Here is a 17397-nt window from a genome sequence, read left to right as displayed (position 1 = left end):
AACCTGACCACCTTCCTCATGACATCCTGAGACACTCTCACTGTCTCCATTTCAGGGTTAGCCCTTGACATTTTGGCCAACTGGGCCCTTCCAAAACCACACTCCCCATTCCACACCTGGGGCGATGTTCTCTTTGTGCCAAATCTGCCCTTGATATCTTCCCTACAAGCAAGAGCCAAGTCCTGGTTCATATCAGGAATATTTTATTATCACTGTCATAAGTGTGAGGGCAGGGGCACATGCTGGCATCTTCTGGGAGTGGCCATGATCCTGCACATTATGGAAGAGTGGAATGGGATCGATATCTTCACTGGAAGATCTTCTGCCCCTTAAAATGTATCCACTGAAGTCAGCACAGTATCTCCCCTCACCTTCAGCATTTTCACAGACTGTAGGGGCAGGCGGTGGACAAACTGGCAGAAGGACTCGTTATTCACAAACACCTAAGGAAGGAGATGTATTTCTTGTGAGCTCAGAACGATTAGGCCTCCTCTTTCCCTTTCCTATTTTCATTGCCTTCTGTAAAATTTCTTTACTCTGTAAAAGCAAAGCAGAAATTCTCCTCCAGGACATCCTGCCAATACAGTGCTGTAGAAATCATCCTCCATGTCCACTTCCTCGCCTCCAGAGCTGCCATCCCTGCTTTACCCTGAGGGCAGGGGGCCTGCACGTCTTCCTCCACACTGCTGACTGTCTGATACAGTAAGAGCTGTGTGGAGTTCACCTCAGCATCTCTACTTGTACAGCACACACACTGAGTACAGCACACAAGATCCTGAGTATAGATGCCTGTGCTATACAGGGACAAGGGGCTCCACCACTCTGTTGTATGCCTGAAACTCACATGGTAAGGTAAATCAATGATACTTCAATTTCAAAAAGCACATGTGTTAAAAATAAAAAACAAACAAAAAATTGGTCTGTTGTGATCACATCAGAGTTGGACTCTCTGTGTGTTTCTCCACAGCAGCCCCAACACAGCCATGGCGCTCCACACCCTGGAGGGCCCACACACCTTGTATTCATTCTCCAGCACCAAGAATCGAAGCTCAAATGGCTGGCCTGGCATGAAAGGGTCAGAAAACATTCTCTTTTCCTCCTGCCATCCCCCTTCCTGGAAACTGTTCATCACCACCATGCTGTTCGTGTAGACTCGGAAATGGAATGCAATGTTGCTGCCTTCCTCAATACCCATGCAGAAATCCACCACAAGCTCTGGGTTCTTCCTGCAAAGACAAAAGGATAGCTCCCGCAGGCAGGCATTTACTGTAGAAAAAAACTTCCTCAGGAACAACCACAGTCCTTTTCTCTCTCTCTCTCCCTCTCCCTCCTTCCCCTTCCCCCTGCCCTCTTTCTCAAAATATTTTTACCTTTCTCACTTTGCTATCTCTCTCTCTCTTTTCCTCCCCTGCCTCCCCCGCTCACACACACACACATAGACACAGACACACAGAGGAAGGAAATCCCACCTGAAGTGTAATCTCACACTTTTGCATGAGACACCTCAGCTTATTCCGATGATTAAAGAAGATCAAGCTGTTTCCAATGAGTGTCCCCAAGACATGCTAACACTCTCCCCTTGTGCTTCACCCTCCATCAGACATAAACCGGCCTCTACTCACCCACAAGAAGACTCAAGATTTCCCTTGATCTTCACCATGAAACCCACAGCCAGGGAAACAGACTGCTGATAGGGGTTTGGCTATGGAAGAGACGGATGCGTCAGTGAATGAAGAGCCAGTGTTCTCTCTCCCACATCATTGCCCAAGCAGACTCAGGACACAAAACGTGATCTCCTCCCACAGCTAAGAGACATTAGTATACCTCCAACAAGGAGACATTAATCTGAGTCCAGACATGCACTCAGAGGCACAGATACATATTTTATATACAAACACTTCCAAACCCAGAGAAACAATATGCAAAAGAACATAAAATAATGCAAATCCAGTGATTCCCACTCACACACACACACTCTTTCCCATTCTCTACTAGCATTCACGTAATGATTTGTGTCAAGGTGACCTGGCACCAGCAGCAGAGGTAATCAGATTCCTTCCTCCCATCCTTCATACCAAGGAGTTCATAGTCTTCAACTGGGCCTTTCTTCCTTGTTGACTGTGTGTGCGAGTCTGTCTGGAGAAGATGCCCTATAAATGCCATTAGGAGATGAGTCACCCCTGACCCTTTCACTCAGGCTATAGAGCCCTGCCCTCTATTCTTCTGAAATTTATGACATCAAAAGTGTGTTCAGTCCACACTATCCAAAGTCCACTGTAATAATAAGAAGTGGGTTCAAACTGTAGTCAGTTCAGTTCAGTTCAGTCGCTCAGTCGCGTCTGACTCTTTGGGAACCCATGATCGCAGCACGCCAGGCCTCCCTGTCCGTCACCAACTCCCAGAGTTCACTCAAACTCATGTCCATTGAGTCGGTGATGCCATCCAGCCATCTCATCCTCTGTCGTCCCCTTCTCCTCCTGCCCCCAATTCCTCCCAGCATCAGGGTCTTTTCTAACGAGTCAACTCTTCATATGAGGTGGCCAAAGTATTGGAGTTTCAGCTTTAGCATCATTCCTTCCAATGAACACCCAGGACTGATCTCGTTTAGAATGGACTGGTTGGATCTCCTTGCAGTCCAAGGGACTCTCAAGAGTACACTCCAACACCGCAGTTCAAAAGCATCAATTCTTTGGCGTTCAGCTTTCTTCACAGTCCAACTCTCACATCCATACATGACCACTGGAAAAACCATAGCCTTGACTAGACGGACATTTGTTGGCAAAGTAATGTGTCTGCTTTTTTATATGCTGTCTAGGTTTGTCATAACTTTCCTTCCGAGAGTAAGTGTCTTTTAATTTCATGGCTGCAGTCACCATCTGCAGTGATTTTAGAGTCCGAAAAAATAAAGTCTGACGCTGTTTCCAGTTTCCCCATCTATTTCCCATAAAGTGATGGGACCAGATTCCATGATCTTGGTTTTCTGAATGTTGAGCTTTAAGCCAACTTTTTCACTCTCCTCTTTCACTTTCATCAAGAGGCTTTTTACTTCCTCTTCACTTTCTGCCATAAGGGTGGTATCATCTGCATATCTGAGGTTATTGATATTTCTCCCAGCAATCTTGATTCCAGCTTGTGTTTCTTCCAGTCCAGCGTTTCTCATGATGTACTCTGCATATAAGTTAAATAAGCAGGGTGACAATATACAGCCTTGACGTACTCCTTTTCCTATTTGGAACCAGTCTGTTGTTCCATGTCCAGTCTAACTGTTGCTTCCTGACCTGCATATAGGTGTCTCAAGAGGAAGGGCAGGTGGTCTGGTATTCCCACCTCTTTCAGAATTTTCCACAGTTCAGTGTGATCCACACAGTAAAAGGCTTTGGAATAGTCAATAAAGCAGAAATAGATGTTTTTCTGGAACTCTCTTCTTTTTTCCATGATCCAGCAATGTTGGCAATTTGATCTCTGGTTCCTCTGCCTTTTCTAAAATCAGCTTGAACATCTGGAAGTTCACGGTTCACGTACTAGAGATGCTGATATTCTTAATCTAAGTGCAATTCCTTGTGTCTACTGATAAGTGACAATGATACAGCTGTAACAGAGAGCTCCCTGGCTACCCTTCTTCATAAAACTGGTCCCCATCCCATGCCGTATGCAGCTGACTTTTTCTTTGACATCAAACCTATTCCAGAATCTTTGCTGGCAATTTCCCTATTTGCCCTAGACTTGGGGAGACACAGCACCTGGATGAGAGTCCAAGCTCTGCCATTGTGAGGACTTATTAAAAGTGTAACCTCTGCTAGATCCAGTCTTCTTACACACAGAATATCTGATGACCATAATCCCAAACCAGAGGGTTGTTAGTAAAGCAATCAAAGGGATCCAACCATCTATCTGTTCATTTGACAACTGCTTATTGAGTGATGAATCGGCAGCAGGCTTTGTACTATCTGCATAAGTGGAAAAACACAGATAAAAATCTTGCTTCATGGAGCTTATACTCCAGCTGGAAAATATATGCAGTAACTTTCAAATTATAATACACAAGTAAAATATACAATGTGTTAGAAGGGAATAAGTGTCTTGAAAAAGATGTTGTTAATAGAACAGAGCAGTCCACAAAGGGCTTAATCTCAAATAGGCTGGTTAAGGTGGCCCTTGTTGAGGAGATGAGAACTGAGCAAAGGCTTAGCAGTCAAGAAAAGAGCCACGTGTATTTTGGGGAAGAACTTCTAGTTAGAGAGATCAGCATGGAGACCACAATGTGAAAAGACATCATGAAGTTTCGAGGAACAAAAGGGTGACTGTGTGACTGGAGTAAAGAGAGAGAGAAGGAGGGCTCAACTCAGGAGATGGAAAAGTAGATCACAGACTATTGCAGGACTCTTGCTGTAAGTGAGGTGGGCACTTGAGGCAGACGAGGGATCTGTTCTCATCTGTGTTTTAAAAGGATCTCCTCTGCTGCTGTGTGGAAAATAGACTGTATGTGGACCTGGACAAAATAAGACCATTCACAAGGCCATTACAGTAATCCTGGAGAGCAGTGACCGGGACTTGGATGCGGTTTGATAGAACTGTGGAGTTCAGCAAAGAGGTCGCCATCCACAGCAGTGAAGCCTGCAAGGCTTAGTTACAGCCCTGGACATAGCAGAGACCCATGCAACCAGGCTTCCCATTCACCCTCCACACCCCCCACAGTGCTAGAGGCTGTGACTCAGGCACTCTCAGAAGAGGAGCTCACCATCCCAGTATCCCAGGCAGTGAATACTGCCTGGCATCTGCAGGCACTGAATGACACTGGCATCTGCAAGGCACTAAGGACCCTGGAGGTGCAAGCAGTGATAGTCAGGGCTTGGAGCCTTGCCCCTGACACAGGCAGTGGAAGGTGGAAAGTGCTAACCAAAGGCAAGGATGGTTCAACATCCAGATATCAATAAATGGGATATACCACATCAAAGAAAAATAAAGGATAAAAGCTATGTGATCATGTCAATACGTAAAAGCATTTGTCAATATTCAACATATATTAGTGATTAAAAGAAAACCTCAATAAATTGGGTATAGAAGAAATGTATTCAAAATAGTAAAGGTGACATATGACAAACTCCTAGCAAACATCATACATTCAAGGGTGAAAAGCTGAAAGCTATCCCCCTAAAATCAAGAACAAGACAAAGATGCCCACTCTGCCACTCCTATTCAACATAATATTGGAAGTCCTAGCCAAAGCAATTAGACAAGAAAAAGAAAAAAAGATATCCACATTGGAAAGGAAAAAACAAAACTGATGCTATATTTGGATGTCATGATTTTACATACAGAAAACCCGAATAACTCCACCAGAAATGATTAAAAATTATAAATAAATGTAAGGCTTCCTTGGTGGCTCAGACAGTAAAGAATCCACCTGCAATGCAGGAGACCTGGCTTCAATCCCTGAGTTGGGAAGATCCCCTGGAGGAGGGCATGGCAACCCACTCCAGTATACTTGCCTGGACAGTCTCAATGGACAGGAAAGCCTGGCAGGCTACAATACATGGAGTCACAAAGAGCTGGACATGACAGAGTGACTAAGCACGTAAATGAATACAGTAAAGTTTGTACAGGGTACAAAATCAATAGACAAAATGTTGCATTTCTACATGCTAAATATGAGCTACCTGAAAGAGAAATTAAGAAAGCAGTTTTATCTATGAAGTGCCTTTATATTCACAACAAAAATACACAGGAATAAATGTAACCAAGGAGGTGAAAGACCCATACGCTGAGACCTATACAATGTTGAAACAAAGTGACGAAGACTCAAATGGAAAGACAGTCCATGTTCATGAATTGAAAGAAATAAAATTGTTAAAATGTCCATATTACCTGCACAACTTACATATTCCATGCAATCCCTGTCAAAATCTCAAAGACATTTTTCACAGATAGAAAATGTTAAAATTTATATGGACTCACAAAAGACCCCAATAGCCAAAGATATCCTGAAAAAAGCTGAAAGTCATACTCCTGTGGTCTCAGACTATATTAAAAAGTCATGGTAACTGCAGAAAAAAACATGATAATCAAAACTGCACAGTACTGGCAAAAAAAAAAAAGACATAACCAATGGAACAGAACTGAGAGCCAAGAAAAAAAATCCACACATAAATAGATAATTGATTTATGACAAAGGAACAAAGAACATACCATGGAGAAAGGACAGTCTCTTCAATAAATACTACGAAAGTTGGGCATACAAAAAAAGAAACTACTATCTCATATCATATACAAAAATCAACTCAGAATTGATTAAAAGCTTGAATCTAAGACCTGAAACAATAAGGAGAAAACATTGGCAGCATGTTCATTGACATCAGTCTTAGCAGTATCTTTCTAGATATGTCACCTGATCGGAGGGAAACAAAAGCAAAAATAAACATCAAACTAAAAATCTCCTTCATGGTAAACAAAACCATCAAGGAAATGAAAAAATAACCTACCAAACAGGGGAGGATATCTGCAAATGATACATCTGATAAAGGTTAATATCCAAAGTATATAAAGAATTCATACAAGTCAACAACAAGAAAACAAACAACCTGATTAAAAAGTGGACAGAAGCTGCATAGACAGTTTTTCATTGTCTGGAAGAAGACAATCGGATGGCCAATGGGCACATGAAAAGATTGTTTAACCACAAATTATTAGGGAAATGCAAATCAAAACAAAACCACAATTAGATATCAACTCAAGGCAATGGCACCCCACTCCAGTGCTCTTGCCTGGAGAATCCCATGGACAGAGGAGCCTGGTGGGCTGCAGTCCATGGGGTCACTAAGAGTCAGGCACGACTGAGCGACTTCACTTTCACTTTTCACTTTCATGCATTGGAGAAGGAAATGGCAACCCACTCCAGTGTTCTTGCCAGGAGAATCTCAAGGACAGAGGAGCCTGTTGGGCTGCCGTCTATGGGGTTGCTCAGAGTTGGACACGACTCACACGACTTAGCAGCAGCATATCTGTCAGGATGGCTATTAACAAAAAGGTAAAAAATGACAAGAGTTGGCGAGGATGCATAGAAAAGGGAACCCTCATACACTGTTGCTGGGAATGTAAATTGGTATAGCCACTATGGAACAAGTTGAGGACAGAACTAACATATGATCCAGCTATCCCACTTTAGGCTATGCACACAAAGAAGACAAAAACACTAACTCAGAAAGATAAATGCACCCCTATATTTGTCAAAGCATTGCGGACAATAGCAAGATATGGAAACAAAAAGTGCCCAGCACTGGATAAAGAAGAGGTGAGATATAGACATATATATATGAAACACTACTCTGCTATAAAAAAGATGAAATCCTGCCAATTGCAACAACATGGACAGGCCTTGAGGGCATCATACTAAGTGGAAATAAGTCAGATTGAGAAAGACAAATATCATATAACTTCGCTCATAGGTGGAACATAAAAAGCAAACAACATCAACAAAATAAATAAACACACCTAATGAACATAAATGCATAGGAAACAGAATAGTAGTTATGGGGGGAGGCAAAATGTGTAAAGCAGATCGACTGTACGATGACGGACAAAACAATGTTTGGCGGTGCAGAGGATACAGACGCAGAAGTATAATGCTGCACACAAGAAACTTTTATGTTACTTCAATAAAAAGTTAAAAGTGAGAATCAAGAATGACTAGTAGGATTTTGGTCTTCTTACTGAACTACTGAAGTCACACACTGAGGTCAGCAAACTGTGGCTGGGACCACTGGGAAGGAAAAAGATAAGGAATTCAGCTTTGGGCACTTGGAGGTTGAGATGCCTATTGTACAGGGTTTAAGGCATGAATTTGGAAGAGAGATCTGGTCGGAGACGTAAAAGTTAAAATTCTAACATATAGATAGCAATTAAAACTGTGACATGCTGAGATCACCAAGGGAGTGAGTGCAGCTTACAACGGGAATGAATTGGCACTGAGTTGTTCAGATCAAGGACCCAAAAGAAAAAGAGGCAGAAGTGAAGGACAGTGAGGTTAAGAAGAAATCAAGAGATTACATGAGCATTGTCCTCAGTGGGAAAACCAACCTAAAAAGGTCACATAATGTGTAAGTGCACTTGTTTAACATCCTCAAAAGTTGAAAGCCAGAGACAGAAAGTAGATGAGTGGTGGCTTATAGATGGAGATCAGGGAGAAGTGTTAGAGGCTACTACAAAGGAATGACATGAGGTCTATCTTGATGTTGGAATAATTTTTTATCTTGATTGTGGTGCTGGTTACACATACCTACATTTCTCATAAAATGACACAGAACTATATGCATACATTATACCAATGTATAATCCCTGGTTTTGACACTGGACTGTAATTATGTAAGATGTATCCAACTGGGAAAAACTAAGGGTCTCGAGGAGTCGGACACGACTGAGCGACGTCACTTTCACTTTTCACCTTCCTGCATTGGAGAAGGAAATGGCAACCCACTCCAGTGTTCTTGCCTGGAGAATCCCAGGGTTGGCGGAGCCTGTTGGGCTGCCGTCTATGGGGTTGTACAGAGTCGGACACGACTGAAGCGACTTAGCAGCAGCAGCAGCAGGCAATAGGTGGCACTAGCAGCAATGGCACCCCACTCCAGTACTCTTGCCTGGAAAATCCCATGGAGGGAGGAGCCTGGTAGGCTGCAATCCATGGGGTCGCTAAGAGTCAGACACGACTGAGCGACTTCACTTTCACTTTTCACTTTCATGCATTGGAGAAGGAAATGGCAACCCACTCCAGTGTTCTTGCCTGGAGAATCCCAGGGACGGTGCGGCCTGGTGGGCTGCCGTCTATGGGGTCGCACAGAGTCGGAAACAACTGAAGCGACTTAGCAGCAGCAGCAGCAGCAGTAAAGAACCCGCCTGCCAATGCAGGAGAAATAAAAGTCATGGGTTCGATTCCTAGGCCAGGATAATCTCCTGGAGGAGGGCATGGCAATCCACTCCAGTATCCCTGCCTGGAGAATTCCATGGACAGAGGAACCTGGGGGCTACAGTCCATAGGATTGCAAAGAGTCTGACTTGACTGAAGCGACTTAGCACAGCACACGCAATGGGTACATGGGACCTCACTATACAACATTTGCAGCTTCTCGAGAATTCATAATTCTTTCCAATAAAAGTTTTTCTTTTAAAAACATCTTTTTTCTTTTTTTAAATTTTAAATTTATTTCCCAATTGAAGGATAACTGCTTAACAGAATTGTGCTGGTTTCTGCCAAACATCATCAGCAAACTAGATATAGAAGGGAAATTTCTCAACCTGATAGAAAGCTGTAATAAATCTACAGTCAACATCACACTCAATGATGAAAAACTGAGTGTTTTCAGTCTAAGATCCAAAACGAGCCAAGACTCATTATCACTACTACCTGATCTAGTACTGGAGGTTTTAGTCAGTAAAATAAGGCAAGGAAAGGAAATAAAATAGAACAGAAAGTCTGACCCTGCCTAGAGTTAAGGAGACTTTTTCTTGATTACTTGATACTTGGAAAAACATACAAAACAAAACAGAATGAATCTCCAGGGTACTGTGAGGAATGAAAGGTGTCGATCTCAACAGGTTACTTACTGTACGACTCAATCCTGACACCACAAAATTCCAGTGATGAAGCTCAGTGCTCATCAAGGCTTCGGATGAGGCTGAGAACCTGACTGTAAAGGGGTAGCACAAGGGAGTTTGTGTGCGTGGAACAGTGGTGGTGGTTACATGGTGGCTACACACGTGACAAGATGAGATGGTATCTCTCTCTCTCACACAGACACACACACGCACACTGAAGACATGCAAAAACTGCTTAAATTCTAATAAAGCCTCATGTTCTTTAAAAAATATTGTGTCACACGGGATCTTTCATTGCAGTGCACAGACTCTTTCATTGTGGTGTGGGAGCTTCAGTAGTTGTAGCCCACTGGCTTAGCTGTTCTGTGGTATGTGGGATCTTAGTTCCCTGACAAGGAATTGAACCTGTACCCCCTGCAGTGGAAGTGCAGAGTCCTAACCAGTGGACCACCAGGGAAGTCCCTGGAAGCCTGTGTTAAATATCATTCCCGCCAACCTTAAATGAAGATGCCCAACAAACATAGGAAAGCAGTCACCTCTTCTTCTAGAAAATGAAGCAATTGACAGCAATGTTGATGTTATTTGCAATTTCCTCATCACTGTGTATGACACACATTACTTTTTATATCGTTTAACATTTCCTACTGTCTTGGCATTACGACAAAGTTGACTCGGCTACTAAATACTTTTTGCATGAAATCCTAAGATAAGATATCTCAGCATGGTTTCACCAGAGTTTTCTCTTCCTTATTCTGATTAAATTTTAAACATGAAATACCTCTCTATTTACTTTTCTTTAGGTTCAGTTCAGTTCCGTTCAGTTGCTCAGTCAGGTCCGACTCTTTGTGACCCCATGAATCACTGCACTCAGGGCCTCCCTGTCCATCACCAACTCCCAGAGTTTACCCAAACTCATGTCCATTGAGTCGGTGATGCCATCCAGTCATCTCATCCTCTGTCGTCCCCTTCTCCTCCTGCCCCTAATCCCTCCCAGCATCAGGGTCTTTCCCAATGAGTCGACTCTTCGCATGAGGTGGCCAAAGTATTGGAGTTTCAGCTTCAGCATCGTCCTTCCAATGAACACCCAGGACTGATCTCCTTCAGAATGGACTGGTTGGATCTCCTTGCAGTCCAAGGGACTCTCAAGAGTCTTCTCCAACACCACCGTCCAAAAGCATCAATTCTTCAGCGCTCAGCTTTCTTCACAGTCCAACTCTCACATCCATACATGACCACTGGAAAAACCATAGCTTTGACTAGACAGACTTTGTTGGCAAAGTAGTCTCTGGTTTATAATATGCTGTCTAGGTTGGTCATAGCTTTTCTTCCAAGGAGCAAGTGTCTTTTAACGTCATGGCTGCAGTCACCATCTGCAGTGATGTTGGAGCCCCGCAAAATAAAGTCTGTCAGTGTTTCCACTGTTTCCCCATCTATTTGCCATGAAGTGATGGGACCAGATGCCATGATCTTAGTTTTCTGAATGTTGAGTTTTAAGTCAACTTTTTCATTCTCCTCTTTCACTTTCTTCAAGAGGCTCTTTAGATCTTCTTCGCTTTCTGCCATAAGGGTGGTGTCATCTGCATATCTGAGGTTATTGATATTTCTGCCGGCAATCTTGATTCCAGCTTGTGCTTCATTCAATCCGGCATTTCTCATGTTGTACTCTGCATATAAGTTAAATAAGCAGGATGACGACATACAGCCTTGACATACACCTTTCCCAATTTGGAACTGCCCAGAACTGGCCAAAAAAAAAAAAAAGTGAAACACAACCAATGGAACAGAATTGAGAGCCCAGAAAACATCCACACATAAATGGATAATTGATTTTTGACAAAGGAACAAAGAACATACCATGGAGAAAGGACAGTATCTTCAATAAATGCTGCGAAAGATGGGCATACAAAAAAGAAACTATTATCTCACATCATATCCAAAAATCAACTCAAAATTGATTAAAAGCATCAATCTAAGACCTGAAACCATAAAACTCCAAGGAGCAAACATAGGCAGTATGCTCAGTGACATCAGTCTCAGCAGTATCTTTCTAGATATGTCACCTGATCGGAGGGAAACAAAAGCAAAAATAAACATCAAACTATCAGTCTCCTTCATGGTAAGCAAAACCATCAAGGAAATGAAAAAATAATCTACCAAACAGGGGAGGATATCTGCAAATGATACATCTGATAAAGGTTAATATCCAAAGTATATAAAGCACTCCTACAAGTCAACAACAAGAAAACAAACAACCTGATTAAAAAGTAGACAGAGCCGAATAGACAGTTCTTCATTGTCTGGAAGAAGACAGCCAGATGGCCAGTGGGCACATGAAAAGATTAACACCACAAATTATTAGGGAAATGCAAATCAGAACCACAATTAGATATCAACTCATGCCTGTCAGGATGGCTATTAACAAAAAGGTAAAAAATGACAAGTGTTGTCCAGGATGTATAAAAAGGGAACCTTCATACACTGTTGCTGGAAATGTAAATTGGTATAGCCACTGTGGAACAAGTTGAGGACAGAACTAACATATGATCCAGCTATCCCACTTTAGAGTATGTACACAAAGAAGACAAAAACACTAACTCAGAAAGATAAATGCACCCGTATGTTTGTCAAAGCACTGGGGACAACAGCAAGATATGGAAACAAAAAGTGCCCAGCACTGGATGACTGGATAAACAAGAGGTGAGATATAGACATATATATATGAAACACTACTCTGCTATAAAAAGTTGAAATCCTGCCAATTGCAACAACATGGACAGGCCTTGAGGGCATCATACTAAGTGGAAATAAGTCAGATTGAGAAAGACAAATATCATATAACTTCACTCATAGGTGGAACATAAAAAGCAAACAACATCAACAAAATAAATAAACACACCTAACGAAAATAAATGCATAGGAAACAGAATAGTAGTTATGGGGGGAGGCAAAATGGGCAAAGCAGATCAACTGTACGATGACGGACAAAAACACAATGTTTGGCGGGGCAGAGGAAACAGACGCAGAAGTGCAATGCTGCACACATGAAACTTTTATGATGTTATAAACCAATGTTACTTCAATAAAAAATTAAAAGTGACAATCAAGAATGACTAGTAGGATTTTGGTCTTGTTACTGAACTACTGAAGCCATCAGATCAGATCAGATCAGTCGCTCAGTCGTGTCCGACTCTTTGCGACCCCATGAATCGCAGCATGCCAGGCCTCCCTGTCCATCACCAACTCCCGGAGTTCACTCAGACTCACATCCATCGAGTCAGTGATGCCATCCAGCCATCTCATCCTCTGTCGTCCCCTTCTCCTCCTGCCCCCAATCCCTCCCAGCATCAGAGTCTTTTCCAATGAGTCAACTCTTCGCATGAGGTGGCCAAAGTACTGGAGTTTCAGCTTTAGCATCATTCCTTCCAAAGAAATCCCAGGGTTGATCTCCTTTAGAATGGACTGGTTGGATCTCCTTGCAGTCCAAGGGACTCTCAAGAGTCTTCTCCAACACCACAGTTCAAAGGCATCAATTCTTCGGCGCTCAGCCTTCTTCGCAGTCCAACTCTCACATCCATACATGACCACAGGAAAAACCATAGCCTTGACTAGACGGACCTTTGTTGGCAAAGTAATGTCTCTGCTTTTGAATATGCTATCTAGATTGGTCATAACTTTCCTTCAAGGAGTAAGTGTCTTTTAATTTCATAGCTGCAGTCACCATCTGTAGTGATTTTGGAGCCCAGAAAAATAAAGTCTCACACTGTTTCCACTGTTTCCCTATCTATTTCCCATGAAGTGGTGGGACCGGATGCCATGATCTTCGTTTTCTGAATGTTGAGCCTTAAGCCAACTTTTTCACTCTCCACTTTCACTTTCATCAAGAGGCTTTTGAGTTCCTCTTCACTTTCTGCCATAAGGGTGGTGTCATCTGCATATCTGAGGTTATTGATATTTCTCCTGGCAATCTTGATTCCAGCTTGTGTTTATTCCAGTCCAGTGTTTCTCATGATGTACTCTGCATATAAGTAAAATAAACAGGGTGACAATATACAGCCTTGACGAACTTCTTTTCCTATTTGGAACCAGTCTATTGTTCTATGTCCAGTTCTAACTGTTGCTGCCTGACCTGCATACAAATTTCTCAAGAGGCAGATCAGGTGGTCTGGTATTCCCATCTCTTTCAGAATTTTCCACAGTTTATTGTGAGCCACACAGTCAAAGGCTTTGGCATAGTCAATAAAGCAGAAATAGATGTTTTTCTGGAACTCTCTTGCTTTTTCTATGATCCAGCAGATGTTGGCAATTTGATATCTGGTTCCCTGCCTTTTCTAAAACCAGCTTGAACATCAAGAAGTTCATGGTTCATATATTGCTGAAGCCATACACTGAGGTCAGCAAACTGTGGCTGGGACACTGGGAAGGAAAAAGATAAGGAATTCAGCTTTGGGCACTTGGAGGTTGAGATGCCTATTGTACAGGGTTTAAGGCATGAATTTGGAAGAGACGTCTGGTTGGAGATGTAAAATCTGAAATTCTAACATATAGATAACAATTAAAACTGTGACACGCTGAGATCACCAAGGGAGTGAGTGCAGCTTACAACGGGAATGAATTGGCACTGAGTTGTTCAGATCAAGGACCCAAAAGAAAAAGAGGCAGAAATGAAGAACAGTGAGGTTAAGAAGAAATCAAGAGAATACATGAGCATTGTCCTGAGTGGAAAAACCATCCTTAAAAGGTCACATAATGTGTAAGTGCATTTGTTTAACATCTTAAAAAGTTTAAAGCCAGAGACAGAAAGTAGATGGGAGGTGGCTTATAGATGGAGATCAGGGAGAAGTGTTAGATGCTGCTACAAAGGAATGACATGAGGTCTATCTTGACGTTGGAATAATTTTTTATCTTGATTGTGGCACTGGTTACATATACCTACATTTCTCATAAAATGACACAGAACTATATGCATACATTGTACCAATGTACAATCCCTGGTTTTGACACTGGACTATAATTACGTAAGATGTATCCAATTGGGAAAAACTAGGCAATAGGTGGCACTAGCAGTAAAGAACCCGCCTGCCAATGCAGGAGACATAAAAGTCATGGGTTCGATCCCTGGGCCAGGATGATCTCCTGGAGGAGGGCATGGCAATCCACTCCAGTATCCCTGCCTGGAGAATTCCATGGACAGAGGAACCTGGGGGCTACAGTCCATAGGACTGCAAACAGTCAGACTTGACTGAAGTGACTTAGCACAGCACACGCAATGGGTACATGGGACCTCACTATACAACATTTGCAGCTTCTCGAGAATTCATAATTCTTTCCAATAAAAATTTTTCTTTTAAAAACATCTTTTTTCTTTTTTTAAATTTTAAATTTATTTTTTAATTGAAGGATAACTGCTTTACAGAATTGTGCTGGTTTCTGACAAACATCATCAGCAAACTAGATATAGAAGGGAAATTTCTCAACCTGATAGAAAGCTGTAATAAATCTACAGTCAACATCACACTCAATAATGAAAAACTGAATGTTTTAGGTCTATGATTGAAAATGAGCCAAGACTCATTATCACTACTACCTGATCTACTACCGGAGGTTTTAGTCAGTAAAATAAGGCAAGAAAAGGAAATAAAATAAATAGAACAGAAAGTCTGACCCTGCCTAGAGTTAAGGAGACTTTTTCTTGATTACTTGATACTTGGGGAAAAAAACAAAACAAAACAGAATGAATTTCCAGGGTACTGTGAGGAATGAAATGTCGCTCTCAACAGGTTACTTACTGTTCGACTCAACTCCTGACACCACAAAATTCCAGTGATGAAGCTCAGTGCTCATCAAGGCTTCGGATGAGGCTGAGAACCTGACTGTAAAGGGGTAGCACAAGGGAGTTTGTGTGCGTGGAACAGTGGTGGTGGTTACACGGTGGCTACACACGTGACAAGATGAGATGGTATCTCTCTCTCTCACACAGACACACACACGCACACTGAAGACATGCAAAAACTGCTTAAATTCTAATAAAGCCTCATGTTCTTTAAAAAATATTGTCACACATGATCTTTCATTGCAGTGCAGACTCTTTCATTGTGGTGTGGGAGCTTCAGTAGTTGAGGCCCACTGGCTTAGCTGTTCTGTGGTATGTGGGATCTTAGTTCCCTGACAAGGAATCGAACCTGTACCCCCTGCAGTGGAAGTGCAGAGTCCTAACCAGTGGACCACCAGGGAAGTCCCTGGAAGCCTGTGTTAAATATCATTCCCGCCAACCTTAAATGAAGATGCCCAACAAACATAGGAAAGCAGTCACCTCTTCTTCTAGAAAATGAAGCAATTGACAGCAGTGTTGATGTTATTTGCAATTTCCTTATCACTGTGTATGACACACATTACTCTTTATATCGTTTAACGTTTCCTACTGTCTTGGCATTACGACAAAGTTGACACGGCTACTAAATGCTTTTTGCATGAAATCCTAAGATAAGATATCTCAGCATGGTTTCACCAGAATTTTCTCTTCCTTATTCTGATTAAATTTTAAACATGAAATACCTCTCTATTTACTTTTCTTTAGGTTAGCTAATCATAAAAAGATTCTGAAGAAACAGTTGAAATTTCTTAACCTATAGAAATTACTGAGGATTTCTGAAAAAACTAGGCTTTATTTCAGAGGGAAGAGAAGGCATTCATTTAAAGGAAGGATTATAAAATAACTATGAAGCATCTACTAGGAGCAAGGCAATTTCAGGGACACAGGAATGCAACAGGAAGGTATCAGATACAATCTCTGGCTTCACTGAGCTGTCAGGTGATGAGCGGTGCTCCATCCTTGAAGAATTTTAAAGCAGAGCCAATAGGACTTGTGGACAGAGCACATTCCAGGTGTGATCGAAAGACGGGCAGGGATAATTCAGGTCTGGCCTGAGCTGCTGTGACAGAAACAAAGATGGACGGTGGACTGCTTCTAAGCTGCGGGAAGGCCTGAGTGTGCTGGCATGGGGGCAAAGTGCAATAATGTTTATGTTATTTACATTTATAAACATCTTTTTTTTTTTTTGGCTGCACCAACAGGTATGTGGGATCTTGGTTCCCCAACCAGGGATCGAACCTGTGCCCCCTGCAGCGGAAGCACATTCTTGGCCACTGGACCACCAGGGAAGTCCCTACATTTACAAACATCTCTAATGTCGGGTCCTGGACAGGCTCCCCGGTCCTTTCTCTGCTTAATCCCTACTATCTCTGGGACCATATTAACAAAGCCCAAGTGTACACCAGGGGAATTTGAAATAGAGGCACTTCTGGCCCTTCATAAACCCAGAGCCTGGACCCACCTCCTCACCAATAAAGCCAAAGCCTGCTGCCCCACTTTGCTCTGACTTCACTCCCCGCCAACTGAGCTGTCTCCTTGGGGAATCCCTTTACTATTTACTGTATGGATAACAAACTTTATCTTATATTTACTGTTGCATGTAGTCATGTATGGATGTGAGAGTTGGACCATAAAGAAGGCCTAGCGCTGAAGAATTGATGCGTTCAAACTGTGGTGTTGGAGAAGATTTGTGACAGCCCCATGGACAGCAAGGAGATCAAACCAGTCAATTCTTAAAGGAAATCAATCCTGAATATTCATTGGAAGGACTGATGCTTAAGCTGAAGCTCCAATACTTTGGTCACGTAATGCAAAGAGCCGACTCATTGGAAAAGACTCTGATGGTGAGAAAGACTGAAGGCAGGAGGAGAAGGGGACTGACAGAGCATGAGATGGTTGGATGGCATCACCAACCCAATGGACATGAGTTTGAGCAAGCTCTG

The 17397-nt window shown here is 42.4% G+C and overlaps 1 protein-coding gene across 2 annotated transcripts in view; it reads right to left on the bottom strand.

Moving 5' to 3' along the window:
* Nucleotides 1-186: 186 nt before the first annotated feature.
* The window catches only part of LOC147353835 (galectin-16-like), a 69050-nt gene continuing 51839 nt past the window's right edge, over nt 187-17397 (bottom strand). For both annotated transcript variants that reach the window (XM_086352474.1, XM_086352475.1), the window contains 3 exons: nt 1623-1702; nt 1016-1226; nt 187-443 (listed from right to left, as the gene is read on the bottom strand). In XM_086352474.1, the coding sequence (XP_086208600.1) occupies nt 330-443; nt 1016-1226; nt 1623-1660 (363 nt within the window). In that variant the 5' untranslated portion in view covers nt 1661-1702 and the 3' untranslated portion in view covers nt 187-329. The remainder of the gene's footprint in view (nt 444-1015; nt 1227-1622; nt 1703-17397) is intronic.

Source organism: Bos grunniens, chromosome 18, assembly GCF_055505025.1.
Source record: "Bos grunniens cultivar Pamir isolate PY7600 chromosome 18, Bosgru_T2T1.0, whole genome shotgun sequence".
NCBI classification, from domain to species: domain Eukaryota; kingdom Metazoa; phylum Chordata; class Mammalia; order Artiodactyla; family Bovidae; genus Bos; species Bos grunniens.
This window is presented reverse-complemented; position numbering and strand designations above follow the sequence as displayed.